The following is an 18,784-nucleotide window of genomic DNA, read 5'->3' on the forward strand; positions in this document are numbered from 1 at the left end:
AGGCAGCTGAAGATCAAGAAGAAATCTACAAAGGGGCAAAAGTGAGAGTACAGGATTGGTAAAATGGTGGCAAAAAAAAACACACACACAAAAACAGGTGGTTTTAGTGCTAGAAAACTGGAAAAGAATGGGTTAAGAAGGATTGACAATAGTAAATTTGGCAAGGCAGGAAAAGGTATCAGCATTCCTAAATTGTGCTGTAAATAAAGGTGGGAGGAGGGAGAAAGGATCAGCTAAGAAATGAAAATTAAAAGCAGAAGTTTGAAATTTTTAATTCTGTTAGTATATTTTTAGGAGAATTCGGTTACTGTACTCATTTAAACGGATGCCTAGTTGCTAGGTACACAACTACTGGTCACTAGAATTATTATAAATATATTTTGCTTTAAGCTTGTACAGTAATAAATATCAGTCATTCACTTCTACGTGGATATATATGGCTTCCTTCTTATCTGTACCAATCTTCTAACAATATTAAAATGAAACAAACATATAATTAACCTTCCTTTTGAATGAATAGAGCAGAGCAGAGCAGAATTCTTTATTGGCCAAGTGTGACTGGACACACAAGGAATTTGTCTTTGGTGTATATGCTCTCAGTGTACGTAAGGAGAATAAAATCCATTCATCAAGAATAAAAAGATACAATACCTAGTGATAGTCAAGGTTACTAATAAGCTATCAAATCGTACTAGGAAACAAATAAAAAACAATATAAATTGAAAGATACGAAAAACATGGTTATAGTAATAAGTGGAAAGAGCTAGATACTAGTAAGGAAGAGAAGAATAATAGTAACACAGTCGTAGTAAATTATTTGACAGTCTTGTGGGAATTGTTTAGCAGAGTGATGGCATTTGGGAAAAAACTGTCCTTGTGTCTAGTTATTCTGGTGTGCAGTGCTCTATAGCATCGTTTTGAGGGTAGAAGTTGAAACAGTTTATTTCCATGATGTAGATATTTTCACAACCCTCTTTTTGCCTCGTGCAGTAAACAGATCCTCAATGGAAGGCAGGTTGGTAGCAATTGTTTTTTTTCTGCAGTTCTAATTATCCATTGAAGTCTGTGTTTGTCTTGTTTGGTTGCAGAGCCAAACCAGACAGTTATGGAGGTGCACATAATAGACTCAATAATTCCTCTGTAGAACTGGATCAGCAGCTCTTTGGGCAGTTTGAGCTTTCTGAATTGGTGCAGAAAGATCATTCTTTCTTGAGCTTTTTTAATGACATTTTTTATGTTAGGTGTCCATTTTAAGTCTTGAGATATGATAGAACCTAGAAACACGAAGGACTCTACTGTTGATACTGTGTTATCTACTATTGTAAGAGGTGGTAGTATAGGTGGTTTTCTTCTAAAATCCACCACCATTTCTACGGTTTTGAGTGTATTTAGTTCAAGATTGTTCTGGTTGCACCACAAGGCTAGTTGTTCAACCTCCCATCTGTATGCAGATTCATTGTTGTCTTGAATGAGACCAATCACTGTTGTATCATCTGTACACTTCAGTATTTTAATAGAACCATCTTTTGAGATGCAGTCATTGGTCTATAGAGAGAAGAGTAATGGAGAGAGCACACAGCCCTGGGGGGTTCCTGTGCTAATTGTGCAGGTATCTGATGTGATTTTGCTTAGCTTCATCTGCTGCTTCCTGTCTGTTAGAAAGCTTATTATCCATTTACAAGTGTGGTCAGGTACAACTAGCTGATTTAGTTTAGTTAGAAGAATATCTGGAATGATGGTATTGAATGCTGAGCTGAAGCCTACAAAGAGGACCCTTACATAGGTCTTTGGAGATTCAAGATGTTTTAGGATATAGTGCAGAGTCATATTAACAGCATCATCATGTCAATTTATTTGCTCAGTAGGCAAATTGCAAGGAGTCTAACAGCGGATCCGTGATTGTTCTCAGGTGGCTGAGCACTAGTCTTTCAAAGATCTTCATAACTACAGATGTTAGAGCAACCGGTCTGAAGTCATTCAGTTCCTTGATGGAGGGTTTCTTTGGCACTGTGATGATAGTAGAGCATTTGAAGCAAGAAGGAACAGAGCACATCTCTAGTGATTTATTAAAGATGCGGGTGAAGTTGGGGGCCAGTTGGTCAGCACAAGTTTTTAAGCAAGTAGGAGTTATCTTGTCTGCACTTGGTGCTTTTCCTGGCTTTTGTCTGTGAAATAGGCTTTGTACCTCATTCTCTGTAATCACCAGAGATGGTGGGCCCAATGGGATAGGGTAGGTTGTAGGAGGCTTAGCTGTTGTTGGTGTGTCTGAGATGGGGATTGTGGAGATGGGTGGCAGTAGTTTTCTCTCAAACCTGCAGTAAAACACATTCAGGTCATCTGCCAGTTGTTGATTTTCTTCAGCTTGGAAAAAATTGGAAAAAATGAAAAGCAACTTGAAGGATGTTTAGCCAGGAAACACTGTTTAGAGAAAAGTTTAAACATTCATTCCCTCACATTTCTCTGTTCAGAATTGTTCCCATCCAAAGATTCATATTTCATTTTTATAATCACACATAATAACACCTTCATATAAAGATGCATATAATACATAATAAGAACTGAAGCATTTTTTTCTTTAGGACATTTCCAGCAGTTCTCCAGATTTCCCCATCACCTATGATATGACAAGAGGCTTGAAGGCAAAGCAGCTTTTTAATGTACATTTCAGGTTTAAAATGCTGGCCTTGAAACTCATCTGACAATATTTGGATGTCTTTTGAATATTTTTTAATTTAAAAAACTGTTTTTTTTAGTTTTATCCTACAGGGATAAAACTTAATATTTCTTTTTAATATTTCTTTTAGATTGCTTTTTATTTTATTTTTATAAAATTCATAAATGCTAATGTAGAAATTCCTTAATCACCCAATACTAAAAATCTCTTCTTACATAGTAAACTTTTTAATACCGTCTTCCAAATAGAAATAACTTATCACATAATATTTTTATGAATCATAACCCTGCACCTAACGAGGCAGTAGCTAGATTGAAGTCCTACAGTAAATTCATTGCAATCTGAACTCATTTTTTCAGATAGATAGGTTTATTATGCCGACAACACACTCAATAAAAGCACAAAGAACCAAAGTCCAATTAATTATCTTTTTTAAAAAATAATTTTCTTTAAATCAACTCACATGGATTCATTTAACTCTTCTTTATCCAAAAAGTTTTGGAATTTCTCCTCAAAATTCAGCCTCAAAATCCGGTTGTGCACCCTAATGACACGATTTACTTTCAGTGCAGTGATGCCATATACTTTGAAGTCCCAGGCACAAAATCGGGATAAAATCAATTCATAGCATGAATTAAACCTGTGGTTAAGAAAGAGGACTTGAATCACTATAATTATTCAATAGGAAGATACCCTACCCAAATAGATTAGACAAAATTAAAAAACCCTCCCTCCATTAATTACATTACAATAAAATCTAAGACAATCTCTCAATTTTGAAGACAATTATCATTATTTTCAGATTAAAACCAGCAGGAAGAGAAACCAGCTGAAATTTACCTTCAATCTGCTTTCAAACTATCATCAATTTACACTAAATTTATATGCCTTTGTTTTGAATGTAATAGATTTGAGCACAAAACATAACAATTAAAGCTGCCTTCCAGCAAATCAGACCATTAGTTCATTTAATACTGATTACAATGACCAACATAATTAACCTTCAGAGTTGAAAAGTGATCTTAGCATGCTTGTCTGAAGATGCTAGAGACTGAACCAGAGATATTCTACTATACCGTATATACTTTTTCTGTCCCAGTTTTCTGATAAAAAATTGCTTTTCTTTGAATGAAGTAACCTGGTAATTATTACCATACATATTATTTGAAGTAAGTTACTTATTGGACATTTTTTTTGTATATCATCTAACAAAAAGGGTTGGGTGGCCATATCCATCATTATTATATACAGGTAATCCTTGATTTACAACTGTTCATTTAACAATTGTTTGGAATCATGATAGCCTTGGAAAATTGAGTTATGACCCATCCTTCAAAATTTACGACTACTTGCACCATCCCCATGGTCACATGATCACAATTCATGTTTGCATTTATGAGGGTTGCAACATCCTGCAGTTGCATGATTGCGATATGCAACCTTCCCACCAGCTTCTGACAAGCAAAATCAACTGGGGAAGCTGAATCTGCTTAATTATGTGAATCACTTAACAATCATGGTAAAAATGCTTATAAAATAGGGTCTGTTCACAAGATAAGTCCTTGTGTTTCTGGGTTTGGTTGTTTTCATGCAGACATTTCATTACCGCAACTAGGTAACATCATGATAAGTCGCTTACACTGATTTATGATGAAAATTCCAATCTCAATTGTGCTTATAAGTCAAACAATACCTGTACAGTATGTGTTCCAAACACAGACTGTAGTAGCGATAATCTAGAAATGTGATGTTTATGTGAGGCACTCTAAAGGAGTGAATGACAAACCTCTAGAGTAGTCCAAAACTGTTATTTGATACATTAACATTTACTGAGGGAAACACAGCAGAGTAGAAGAATGTTGGATGGGTATAGTAGCAATGCAATTTATTGCTTTATTGCATTTTGGAGGGGTTTGCTGTACAATAAATATTGTACCGTGTTTTCCCAAAAATAAGACCCTGTCTTATATTTTTTTGAACCCCAAAATAAGTACTTGGCCTTATTTTTGCGGCGGTCTTATTATTTTGGGGCGCGTGGAGCAAGATGGGGCTCCTCTTGCCATCTTACCTGATTTCCAGCTCTGCGTTTAAATATTTTCGGGGAGGGCTTATTTTCGGGGGGAGAATTATTTTAGCGCATGAGCTCAAAAGCCCGATTGGGCATTTATTATCAGGGGATGTCTTATTTTCGGGGAAACAGGGTACAAAGCTGCATATTATTTTCTGCTTCCTCATGAATGGGGCTTTCCCTTCTCTTATAGAAATCACTCTTCTCCTACATATTATAAGTAAGTATGGTAACAAGATCTGAATCTCTCTATAGTGCTATCTAGGTAGCAAAGCAAGGATGAACTGCAAGCTAGGTTGGGTGGCATACAGAGTTCAAGGAAGGGGAGATTTATATCCTGCTTTTTGCTCCGAAGTGATATTTAGGGTAGTAGTCAGTGCTTCTGCCAGTGAAAATGGAGCTCCAGAGGGCTGTGTGCGTTTTCACTGGCAGAGGGTTGCAGGAGGCAGCGGCAGCTGAAAATGGAGCTCGGGAGCCCTTTTTCACTGGCAGAGTGCTTGGGGCCACCACAGGTGCCCCTGACATGAGTGACATTGAGCTGGCCATGCCCATCCTGGTCACGCCCACTCTGGCTCCCCGAAGTCAAACACAATCCTGATGCGGCCCTCAATGAAATTGAGTTTGATATCCCTGCATTAAAATACTGCAAGATTGAAGATTAAAATTTTAGAACACTGCAAAACAACTGTACCAAACATCATTTGGTGAGCCCTCTTCAAATCGTGTGTTTCCCACAGATTCCAGTTCAGTAAGCAAAAACTGTACTGCCAAATTGCTGGTTTTCTTCTTCTTCTTGACTTCCACTTGATAAATAGTTTCAATTCTGCAATATAACACACAGGATACACCATAGCTGAAGGTTGACAGTTAATGGCAAAGTACGGGAAAAGAGCAATGATTTGAAGAACTGCACAGCAAGCTTTATGAATATGCAGGACCTCGGAGCCAAGGAAAGTCCTAATTAAGTTTTTTTTTTAATTTCCCAACTTTTCCCCACTAAAACACACCTGTCTTATTTACCATTCACCATCTGTCTTATTTAACTTAAACAGATATAATGGAAATGCAACCAGTATTCAAATTCTATCATGTGCTCTGCAAAAGCCAAAAGTGTAGCTGCACTCCATTGCATGTATAAAGTTGCTATAATAAAAGAATAAGCACAAGGTCTCTTTTTTAATGTAGATTAAGGATGGTGTTAGTTAAAGACATCCAGGACTTGTCAAAGTTCAATGTTACTCCCAGCTAGAATTAATGTATCATGGTACCTGAAAGAAATGTGATCCTGAATTTTAGGCTGTTTATGCATCCCTAAAATTATCCAACCTCACTCATCACATTCCGTTTTTCAGTTCATGGAACATAGTCCTCCCATTATAAAGAAGCATTATTTGGGAGAAATAACCACTTTCCTTTCAGGTAAATACAATATTTTTGCTTTCATCATGCACTTTAATGGTCCAATGGAAACTATTTCAGAAAAGGCAAAAGGAGCAATGTGTTTTTTTTCTCAGAGGGCCCCTGACATCTATGAATGTAAAAATATCAACATGAAAATCATTCATGTAAAAAAAAACAAACCCTGCTATCCTTCCAGTTAGGAGGACTTTTTAATGGATGAAAGAATTTTCTTCAGTTAAAACAAATCTAAATAATGAGTCCTTTTTTTAAAAAAGTACTGCAATTAAACAATTAAACTTTCTCAATTAGGTTCTAGATATTCAGTATTGAATTTATACAGGCATAGCTTTTCAAGTCCTAAAGTCCTACTTTATACTTTATTTACACAGATATAGCCTTTCAAGTCCTCAAGTCCTACTTTATGGATTCCCTGAACATTTCTCTCCTTCCTACAAATTCCTTCACAATGACATAGACACAGCAGAGCATCCTACCTGCCTCTTCCAGAGGACAGGCACGTGTGAAGGAACTCTGAGGACCAGCATGCAACCCTGAAGCCCGAAGTGGATCTTATCTCAAGCAATGAATTCAGTGTCTTCAAGTCCCAAACCTGTTCAAACAGCAGCCCTTGCACCTTTCACAAGATGTACATACTCCTGCAGTTTGTTGTTCCAGAAATTTATTCTTCTTTTGAGGGCATCTAATTTATGAAGAAATAGTTGTTCCAGACTGGATTCTTCTGGGGTCTCATCTGGACTCTCCCCATCCCCATCTGGTTTTTCATATTCAAAGTTCCAGCTTGAAGAAACTTTACTAGCTTGTATTCTGCCACTTGCTTGAAGTTCCATCAATTCACGTTCCAGCTGTTTTAAGACAGAAAGCAAAAGAAATGCATTAGTTTGACTGAAATTTATGAAGGATAGGAACATTTAATGAAAAGCTAAAGCCCAAAATTGTATAAATAAAATGTGCAAAAACAGGACAAGAACCAGTACATGTGTTTTGCTGTACATCATTGCATAAATAAGAAAATACTTCAGTTGTTATTCCATAATGAAGAAGAAAATATTATTCCATAATGAAGAAAAACATTACAACATTTAGAGCAAAATTATGCAATATGCACATATTCTAAAACTATATCTAATATCCATCATTTATTTAATAGTCATATAAGGCCATGTAGATTGTGATGCAGAGGAGGGAGAGAGAGAAGGAGAGAAGGGGGAGGAGAGAAAGAGAAAACGAGAACTTTTTCCTTCAGATACACTTTCCATGCAAAAATGCTTCTTCCCAAGTATTTGCTTCCACAAAAACAAATTGACTTTTAAGAGCAATAGGAAATGAGAGTAATGAGATTAGTCAGCAAATAGCAAACACAGGAAGGAAAGAATTAATCTCCCTTCCCCTTTTATACTGTGGTATTGCTCTGTGTTGGGCTTCATGTGGATAATTTTTCTGGAACAGTTTGTTAAGACAAATTTGAATTTTGTTTTAAAAACTTGGTAAATGTATATTAAGATGTACTGATTTATTGACCAATTGCAAAGCGGAAGTATGTTTCAGAAACACTCACAATTCTATTCCGTTGGGTTGTATTTGGAGTTCAATATTAAACTCCAAATATTATGTATGCTTTTATTTATTATATATTTATTAAATTTTTATGCTGCCTACCTCCCTTATGAGGTGATTCTGTGCAGCTTATTATTATTAATAATAATACTTATTATTAAGTATTATTAGTGTTGTTTGTCACTCAGTCAGCCAGATGTTTGGACTGGACTTGGCATTTTTGTCACCTATCGAGCCCTTCCCAAGGGCCTGTGATTATTAGTAGTATTGTTTTGATTAAATACCTCATGTCATGAGACTGGATTAGTCTATAAATCTATAAGTCTATTTATTTATTTGATTTCTATAGCCACCCATCTTCTGACTCTGGGCAGGCTATATCTATATCTATATGTAGATAGCCAAGAAATGGGGCCTTTAACACACTTGGACCTGGCACTAACAAGGACTTCACAACCGTACAAAAGGCCAGAATGGTCCTAATCTCATCCTAAATTCTGAAATTTTCAGCCTGGGATTGAACCTGGAACATTTTGGGTTGCAAAGCCTCTTTCGGAAACTTGACACCTGCATTATACTAAGCTTTTTAATGAAGAAAGGCTCCCTACTGAATTGTTGCCATCTTACTTCTGGGGTTATAAGTTATAACAATAGATTGTGGGCAGGCACTTGAAACTTCAATGGTAGAATTCAAACAGTAGGATTCAGCCAGAATTTACTTTGGTGATGGCGGGATTTGCCTTTCTTACATGTTTCACATAGCAGCTGAAATGTTTAAGACGATCTTCTGGCAATTTCTGTAGTTTGTTCTTTCTTTCTCTTAGCTTTTCAAGCTCCTCATTCAGTTGTCTATGAACACTCTTGATTCGCATATTGTAGTACATCACTTTTTTCATCACAGTTGTCTTCAAAAGATAAAAGGGAAACTCAGAAAGGAGCTGAATGTTGGCATTTAAAGATACAATAATGAATTAAAAATTCTACAATATCATGCCATTCTTAGATTGTAGTCCTCAAGTTTGAACAAGGTGGACACGATATGGAACAGCCTCTTATAGGAAAGCATTTCAATGTCCATCCTATATGTTCTCTACCTTCAGCAAGCCCATTCCCACACAGTGATAATGCTTTCACCATTCTTTAGTGTAAATAATCTCCTCTTCTCTGGGTAGAGAATCTCCAATGCCTCTACAGCCCACAGCTCCATATAACGATAACATCAAGAATAGTTAGTGGACTAACACTAATTTATTTATCAAATTTGTTTGCTGCCCATCTTGCGGTTCAGGCAACCCTGAGCGGTAACTCTGAGTAGCTATTATAAATGTATCAATGTATGGAAGAGAGAAAGGATCATGGATATTCTAAGGTAAAGGATGGACAGTGTTAAGAGGAACAGTCCTTTTGAGAGGCAATATGAGCCATCTGTGGTTCCATGGCACAAAGGCTAATTTCTTTCTGATCTAATTAAAAAAAAACCTTGCATTTCAGCAAGATGTGCAGTAGGATCATTTAAAGAAAAAGAAACAAGGAAAGTAAAATGCACTAAGGTTATTTGCTATAGCATGTATCCACAAAGTTGCTAACACAATAATTTCCAAAATTTTGGAAAACCAGAGAATTAACATTTAGTTTTAAATAATCTCGTGAGGGTCACTTTCCTGTCATACATGACTGAATCTGGGCAACATTCAAAATGCAACCTAGAAGATAATTATTCTTGTAAGCTTTCTACATTTAGCAATAGGGATGGCCCCATTAGCATAGCTCTTCTCCCCTAGAAAAGGATTCTTTTGTCCTATTCAAACAACTGCTGAAATTAGGATTAAACTACAAGTTGAATAATCAAGTAAAGCTATAATTAACTGAAGAAATGTTTTATTAATTTAAAAAATAACTGAGCATTAACCTCTATAATTGCATTATTTTTATTTTTATATTTGTCAGCTAGCAAGTGTTATGATGTGGATGATCATATATACAAAGAGGAGGAAACATGTGTTATTTTACTCCTACGATGGAATACTAATGTAATTAGCTAACAGTATCCTCTTTCTGTTCTGGTTCTTAAAATCTGTACTCACCTCTGCCAGCTCTTTGATTTGTTTAGAAGATACATCGTAAGTGTCAAGCCTTTGAAGCAAAGGAATGTGATATAGCACATGTGTTGCATAATTGCAAAGGTGACAAACAGGGTTAGCTTCGTACTGGGGGTCATTCAAACACAGGTCTGTTAAGTGAGGTAATCTTGCCAAATTGGTAATTTCCTTTGCAAAAGAAAAAAAATGAAAAAGCACCACTTTCAAATATATCTAATATCAAGAACAATTCTAGGCTTCACCATTCAGAGAAAACCTGCAGAAACCTAGGAATAAAATAAACTGAAATATTTCAATGTTACATTTTCTTAACAACAAATAACCTTTCTCCATATTACCCTGCTCCTCCGTGAATTGCATTGTTTGCCAATTTTGCTTCCAAGTCCAAGTCAAGAAGCTGGTGATAACTTATAAATCCCTGCATTGCATGGGACTGTGATATTTGAGGGACCACCTCTCCCCAATCTTATCTACATGTCCCATCAGGTCCAGCACAAAGGGTATATTCTATGTCCCATCAGCCAGGGATTGTCATCTGGAGGGCCCAGGAAGACAGCTTTTTCTGCTGTGCTTCCCTTTCTTTGGAACATTATCTCCCAGAAGTCAGATTGGCCCAACTTTCTATACTTGTTGCAAGACTCTGAAAACATGGTTTTGTTAACAGTCATGGGAATCCATGAGTATGGCACAGCTGTGCAGTGGATGTATTCATTGGTACTGATGGATATTATTTATCTCAGCTATGAATTTTTTGTAGGGTGATATGGCTTTTATATGGTTTTATATTGTTTTTGTTTTTAAATTATTTGTATTTCTATTTTTATACTCCTTTTGCTATGAGTTACCCAGACATTGAGATAGGTAGCTTTATAAATCTGAATAATAAAATAGATTAATAAATAAACCAATTACATCAATCAAGCCAAAGAGAAGACAACACTTACTTTAAATGAGCGTATTCTGTTACCAGACAAATTTAATTTTTCAATGCTTTCACTTGGATCCAAGCGGTTTCCTAAAAGAGAAAAGGAGGGAATTATTCTTGAACTTTTCTCTCTGTTCTGGTCTTGGTTGCTATTAAAAAAATTAAGCAAGGTCATATCTGGTTAGTGCTTAGTCAGAAAGCCACCTGGAAATGCAAGGCTGTAGGAAAGATTGAAAAAAGAAGAAAGTAGTCTCATATAACTTCTACATTGTTTTCAAGAATACAGCATGGGTATGCCCATGGAAGAAATAGGGAAAAAGTTTGAATCAAGAGTCTTTTTTCTTTCTTTCAAGAATTTCTTGTGAATTGTAATAATATACAAGTAAATGCAATAAATCCTGGCAAATAGCTGGGGAAGAAATGGAGGTAGTGACAGATTTTATTTTCCTGGGCTCCAAGATCACCGGAGATGGGGACTGCAGCCAAGAAATTAAAAGACACTTGCTCCTGGGGAGGAAAGCTATGGCAAATATAGACAGCATACTAAAAAGCAGAGACATCACCCTGCCAACAAAAGTGCATATAGTCAAGGCTATGGTTTTCCCAGTTGCAATGTATGGCTGTGAAAGTTGGACCATAAGAAAGGCTGAGCACCAAAGAATTGAGGCCTTTGAACTATGGTGCTGGAGAAGACTCCTGCGAGTCCTTTGGACTGCAAGGCGATCAAACCAGTCAGTCCTAGAGGAGATCAACCTTGACTGCTCTTTAGAAGGCCAGATCCTGAAGATGAAACTCAAATACTTTGGCCACCTAATGAGAAGGAAGGACTCACTGGAGAAGAGCCTAATGCTGGGAAAGATTGAGGGCAAAAGAAGAATGGGACATCAGAGAATAAGATGGCTGGATGGAGTCACTGAAGCAGTAGGCATGAGCTTAAATGGACTCCAGAGGATGGTAGAGGACAGGAAGGCCTGGAGGAACGTTGTCCATGGGGTCGCAATGGGTCGGACACTAACAACAACAAAAATGCAATAGAACAATTTCTATAGAACAATAAATTTCTCTATACATGGGCAAATCTTTTTTAAAATATTGGATCCGCTTGCCAACCTAATATTCTACCAGTGTTTTCCACAATAATCAACAACTGCCTCTGGAAGTTCATGGGATGACCTGAACACACTAGCCCTCTCCCAATGTAGACTAAGGAAGATGACCTTGATATGATAGAGACATGCAAGATCTGTTGCATCATCTTCCTTACTCTCTACACCTATTAATGTTCCTGTGCCAATAATATTCAGAAATAGGCGCTTCTGATCCAGAATGGTTATAATTTCTCTTTTGCACAATTGATGTCAGTGATACAGCAATATCAGAGCCAAAGTCCATGACTTGGCCAAAAACAGTTGACTGATGCCTCAAACCCAGTATCAATTTCAGTATCATGAAATAGGCTGAAATGGGATTGATGTTGTTTCTCACAATACTTTTTTTTCTTATTATTACATGATGTGATTACAAATGCTTGTATTATTATTGGTGCACATTGAAAAAATTGGGTAACAAAATGAAACTTATACCCTAGTAATAGGACAATCACATGAAGATTGTCCTATTGTCACTAAAATCTCACCTAGGTAAAACCGTTAAGCTTAGCAACTAAAATCTTAGCTCTAATATTGTACTGCATAGCATGGAATATAAAAGTTCCATTCTACTGTAAATGACAAACTACTGAGCAAGAGAAGGGTTCCAAGGTAGAAAAATCTATTCACTGTTGTTTGCCCCATTAGTAATATGCAAAATAACAGATATGCAAAATACAATGCATCTTGTACCAATTTTACTAATATTGTTATCTGCAAGATTGAGTTCTTTCAGTCTCTTCAATGAAGTCAGCCCCTGTAAAAAAATACAGATTATTATGTTTAGAATCATATAATGTTGCAAACTCTTAAGAAATGTAGCTATTCTTTAAACCACACATACATTAGACTATGTTGTATAAAGCAAATGGTTTGGGAAAACAATTTTAAATCAAGTTGTATTTTGTCTAATTTTCTGCATGTTTCCTAAGAAGTAGGACAAATTATAACAATTAAAAGCAGGCCTTTTACAACTATTTTATTTAGCAGATTCCTAATAATTTTATTCCCTTAATATGGCTAATAGCATTGCAATTCTGGCACTTTATCTGAAGATTAAGTTCAGCTAGCTTTTATGCTACTTTGTTTTAAATTACAGTGGAGGACATCCTTTGTTCATCTAGACAGTTGCAGAGTTATTACTACTATAGAAACAAGATCGTCTTAGCGTATTATTTTAGCGTATTATTTTCAAGTGAATATTATTTTAATTTCTGGTTGGATGGTTATTTAATTAACTTGTTTTAGAACAGGTAATTTTACTGTTGATTGTTTAAATTGTATCTTCTAGTTCACTATTCATCATTCCTTCAGAAAGGGGGGCAGGAAACAAAGAAAAAGAAAAAAGGGAAAGTGAAAAAGAAGGAGTCTTTTTAATTACTGGTGGATTGTGAAATATAATTAATGTACAACTGAGATACCTAAGAGCTTAGTATTGTTGAGATCATATTTGCATTGTTGCCAAATATATTGATCAGAAAGTGCTTTTGGTGATAAAAGTGCGTCTGTAATAAAATGGAATAAAATGAATCAGCTGTTCTACTGTTTCCTACACAATTTGTAACTATTTAAATATTATCTTCTTCTCTCTCATTGCTTAACCTTACAAAGAAGAGATAGATGAGAATCAATAGCTCTTTAAAACCCAATCTTACCTGTATTTCTTTAATCTGGTTCCCATTAAGCCAAAGTATCTCCAGCTTTTGTAGCATTTCCAGATTTTCAATAATGGAAATCATATTGCAATACAGGTAAAGTTTTTTCAAAAGAATACATTTTTCCAAACCAGCAATTTTCTGCAAAGAAATTAAAGTCACCAATGAGGAAAATGCAGAAATTCCAGAAAGGTGGACAGGAGTTTATGGGAAATGCCTTAACTACACTGACAAATAGTCATCTGAATCTGGCACATGAAGCTTTAATTGCACTGTCAGCCATCTCATTAGACGGACATAAACCACTATATTTTCAGAGTTCCCTTTCTATACATAGACCCGGGCTCCTCCAAATACTTCTGAGTAAGTAATAAGCATTAACTACTTAAAATGAACTATTACTGCATTTAAAATGTCTTAATGTTGCAGTAGATCCACAATTCATGATTACCAACTTTTCTTCTAATGCACAAATATAAATTTGAAACAAAGGAGAAGTTAATCTTTCCTGAATCAAGTTTGATTACTGGAAATTTCACAAACATGGGCATGTAATTTTTCTGGCAACAATATAGTAATAGTTCAATGCTGCTTTTTTCAAGCAACTAAGATTTACTAGTGATTTTCCATGCCAATTCTAATCAAATCTGGCCTTGCTTTTCAAGATCAGCAAAAATTGAGCAGGTATTAGTGGGACAACATCAAATAATACACTAAAGGTGAGGTATGAGTTAGATGCGAAATGGATTGAGACATTTTGAGAGACTCTATCTTTGCTAAGACTGCAATCAGACTTAAAATCTAAGTATACAAACTGAAACTTCAGAGCTACATTCTCTCCAAAAATAGGTGAGGCCTATAAATTCATTAAAAAGTTGTGCAAAATATTACGTCTTAGAACATTCTGATCTTGGAAAGGCCCATGCTAAGGTCAGAATGGCCTGCTTTTCAATCAGAACATTTTATAACAAAATATTTTCCTCACTCTGTATTGCAAGCAAATCTTGTTAATGTAACTGAAGGGAGAAATTATTAAATACACATCTATAATGTTTTTGACTATACCTTGTGTAACGTAAAATTAAGAGAGTTGGTGTTTTCACTGAAGCTACTTTGGAGGTGTTTGGAGTATCTTAGAAAACGTCTTTCACAATGTGTAACTTACTTGCAAGAACTTGGGAAACTTAATTCAAGCATGTTTTCCTGAATGAATTAGGTGTGGGGTTTGCCACTAAGAAAATACTCGTGTTGTCAAGCCCAATGAAATTATCATCTGCCTTGGAGGTGTTATAATCACCAAGACAGAGAGCAGTTTGAAAAGGCTTTTTTTTTCAAACTGGGAGAAAACAATGGGAACACTGTTTAGATAAGTAAATAATAAAGACTATCAAAACACTAGATAGCTCAGTCAGATGCAGCATTGAGATGCAAAAGGACAATAAAAAAAAATTGTTAGAAGATAGAAAAATTGTTATGGATTGTGCTATGAATAACATTATCTCTACTAGAATCTGTAAGAAAACATGAAAAATGTTGTACAAACTGGCAGGATCCAAAGCATAAGATGAATTTTGGTTCAGGGAATACAGCAATTGTATTCTTCCAAAGCCAGACCTGCTCAATATTTTTGTGCTTAATCAAAAACATTTTAGTTGTTCAACAAAGTGTTTATTCTCATCATGGAAGAAAATAATGAATAAAAAGAAATGGAAAATAAATTAAGTCTCTTTTTGTTCATATATGACTTTTTCTAGCATAGTCCTGGGTGTACCACTCAACGAGTCAGATTCTTCAACCCAGAAAAAGTTGCAAAAGAGTACAAGTTAAATGAAGATTTCCTCATCCACTGGAAATTAAAACGCTAGACTTCAGTTCCTACTTACTTTCAAACAGCATTCAGCTATCCATAATTCTTTAAGAAACGGACAGTTCTCTAAATCAGAAATCCACTGGATGTGCTGCCTAACCAGAGTTAGTTTTGTTAAACTGGGGAAATGAGACAGGCCTACTATTCTGGGGTAGCCTGAGAAAAACATCTCCAAGCTTTGTGTTGAAGGTCCTTCTTGCTCAAGTCTTTCATAAGCCAATCCATTACTTGTACACTGGAAGAAACAGTTCAAGATTAATATTTTTTCCTTTATGATTGAAAGACAAAACTATAAATAAACTCCAAATAGCTTTGTATTATAACAAATAAGTATCCAGAAGAACTCCATATGTATTTTGGTCTAATACTAATTCCAGGGAGCCCTTATGTTATCTATTGTACTGGCCTTTTTAAAAAATTGAATTTTACATTGCAATTTACCAGCTGGAGATCTGGTTTATGTCCCTTTTGACTGCCAAGACTTCACGGCCCACATGCATCTCAATGATTTTCATCTTAGCAGAGAAAATTCCATTTATAACATGCAAGGCTCTGCCATCTACTCTGAGTGGTGAATAAGAGTAGAAATACCATGGCATTATCAAAAATAATTAATGCAAAAAAGACAATATTGAGAAAAGACCACGCCACCCCATTAACATTTTAAGAAGAAAATCTGAAAAAATTTCATTTATTAATGATAACCTAATTGTTAATAATAAATAATCACAATTTTCAAAAGATGTGTTCACATCACAGGCTGATCAATCATTATCTTAAAAAGTTTATAGAATTAACCACATTTAGCATATCATGCAAACAGAAGAGGACACTTGTTCTTCAGAAATACTATAATGCCATCAGTGAAATGAATATGACAATTATGGCTGCTCAAGATCAGTGGAGTACTCAGTTATATTCCCTGCTCCTCACAATGACAAACAGATGCTACTGGGATCCTTACAAGGAAGAACAAAAGCATATAGCCCACCAGTGTTTCCCAGCAGATTCTATTAAAAGACTGCAACTGGTGAACTTGCAGCATTTATATAGTTCTTATAGAAATATCAACTGATAATGCTGAAAAGTACTTAAGATTCCTTGATTCTATATTCCTAGATTCTCCTTTACAGATTATGCAATAACAAGGAACATTCCTTGCAAATGCATGGTTGCAAACTATAACACTGTTAATCAAAACATATGATTGATTGACAGAATCAATTTAATATTGTAAAAAGTGCCAGTTTAACTTATTAAATAATGAAATAAGGTGCCAAATTATCCTATTAAATAATAAAGAACAGTAAAGAGATAGAGCAGTGTATATAGCAATAATGACAAGAGTTAACTTGTCGACGCCCAGGGGTAGGGTGTTCTCTGTGGGCGCCCCTACCCTTTGGAATGAAGTACCCACTGAGCTCCGGATGGCCCCGGATCTCCGTTCCTTCCATCGAGACCTGAAGACTTGGCTATTCCAATGAATGGGCTGATGCTGATTCTTGGGTTTTATCATTTATTGATTTTAATTTGGTTTTAACGGGATTTTATTATTTTATCATTATATGTTTTTAACCTGTGTTCGCTGCCCTGAGTCCTTCAGGAGAAGGGCGGCATATAAATACTGCCAAATAAATAAATAAATAAATAAATAAATAAATAAATAAATAAATAAATAAATAAATAAATAACTTGCTTCCTCTGTACTGTCAATAAAACCTGTATGTGATATGTATTTAAAAGTTTGTTCATGTACAATATTGAGAAATAAATATTTAATAACCTTAGACAAATTCTAAACAGTGAATTGAGGGATTATAAGGGGGTGACAAATATGATAATATTTTTATAGGCCCAGTTGTAAGATCAGAGGGGTAGTTATTGTTTATCATTCTGTTGGATAGCTCTTATAGCCTTACCAAATATTTAGAATATCAAAGAGGTTTTTAAAAACAAACCAAAACTTACCAACTCTTTAATTATTTCATCAGAAGCAATCTGGTTTTGAGAATCACTCTGTATCATTTTCTGAGCATTTCAGCTTAAAAGACATAGTTCATACCTAGAGATAAGAATAAAAATACAATATCTTGCTAAGAAATTAATTATGAACCCAGGACTCCGCTGTTAATGAAGGCTAAGATAAGGATAAGAGAGGACACATATGTTAAAAGATAAAGTTTAAGATATCCATTCCAGAAATTTAGAGCAGTGTTTCCCAACGTTGGCAATTTTCAGATATACTTCAACTCCCAGAATTTTCAGCAGCTGCCATTGTTGTTGAAGAATTCCATCTACTGAAGGCCAGGAAGTTGTTAAGGTTGGAAAATACTGCTCTAGAGACAATTTTAAATCAGCAATAAATGTTTACCAAGCCAAAACAAACAAGAGTAGTATGCTCTGATCAGCCAACTCCCATTAAGTTATCTTCTTAAGTTTCCTTATATGGAAGCTCCGAAATACATATTCTATTCCAGGGATTTCCAAACCTTTTGGATGAGCAGGCACTTCAGAATCTTAAAATATTATCACAGTGCTCTCGGCAAGTGGTTACCATAATAAGTATACCTACTCACAAAATATTTGCCGAATTCAGCGATGGTTATCACAAAATACCAATTTACAAAGAAAATAAACATTGTTCATACAATGGACTGTAGATTGTTTTTTCATTTATATATACAAATTTTATTTGAGTCCCTTGGGAGTTGGGCGGCATAGAAATGTGATAAATTAAATTAAATTAAATTTTAAAAAATGATTATAATAGTAAATATACTTTTCCTAGTATACTTGTAAAACATAATAAAAACTAAACTTAAAGAAAAAATACCTATAGAACCAGTTTCACACCAGTACATCACTCCGTCCCACTCATTCAGGCAGGGAAGGTATACTGCAGACTATCAGTCAAATAATTTCATCTGGTGGGGTTGTAGGAAGAAGGTTTTCTCTGCCACTGCATTGTGGAGCATCTTGCCCTCAGAAGTGAGGAAAGCTTGCAATCTTTTGGCTTTCCGCAAAGGCATCAAAACTACCCCAGAAGTCACAACAAGTATAACTGCATACAGATTTTTCAAAAGTGTGCATGTGTGTATCGCAAATAAACCAAAACATAGATTGTCCCACAAGATTTTAGCACCCAAGATCGAAATTCTTTTTAATAACTGCCTCTAAGAGAGTCATCTTTTGATGATTTGTAAAGATAACCTTTTCATTTCCCCCCCCCCCGGATAATTAGGATGTTATGTACTAATTTGAGAAAAGAAGTAGACTCTGATTAATTGTTGTATTTTTATAACTTCTGAATGGGTTGCTCAAAACCGGATAGGTTTGGAAGAAATTTACAGAACACATCTACACTGTACTAGT

The 18,784-nt window shown here is 35.4% G+C and overlaps 1 protein-coding gene across 1 annotated transcript in view; it reads right to left on the reverse strand.

Annotated features, from left to right (window-relative positions):
- LRRC9 (leucine rich repeat containing 9) overlaps positions 1 to 17,437 on the reverse strand; it is a 66,426-nt gene extending 48,989 nt beyond the window's left edge. The window contains exons 1-10 of the mRNA XM_070942528.1: positions 17,381 to 17,437; positions 15,429 to 15,647; positions 13,546 to 13,686; positions 12,584 to 12,647; positions 10,762 to 10,832; positions 9,803 to 9,985; positions 8,468 to 8,623; positions 6,798 to 7,006; positions 5,434 to 5,565; positions 3,138 to 3,314 (exon numbers count right to left, since the gene is read on the reverse strand). Of these exons, the coding sequence (XP_070798629.1) occupies positions 3,138 to 3,314; positions 5,434 to 5,565; positions 6,798 to 7,006; positions 8,468 to 8,623; positions 9,803 to 9,985; positions 10,762 to 10,832; positions 12,584 to 12,647; positions 13,546 to 13,686; positions 15,429 to 15,647; positions 17,381 to 17,437 (1,409 nt within the window). The remainder of the gene's footprint in view (positions 1 to 3,137; positions 3,315 to 5,433; positions 5,566 to 6,797; positions 7,007 to 8,467; positions 8,624 to 9,802; positions 9,986 to 10,761; positions 10,833 to 12,583; positions 12,648 to 13,545; positions 13,687 to 15,428; positions 15,648 to 17,380) is intronic.
- Between the last annotated feature and the right edge of the window lie 1,347 nt (positions 17,438 to 18,784).

Source organism: Pituophis catenifer, unplaced genomic scaffold (assembly GCF_029215685.1).
Source record: "Pituophis catenifer annectens isolate HBS135680 unplaced genomic scaffold, rPitCat1.0.hap2 SCAF_1, whole genome shotgun sequence".
Classification (NCBI taxonomy): Eukaryota; Metazoa; Chordata; class Lepidosauria; order Squamata; family Colubridae; genus Pituophis; species Pituophis catenifer.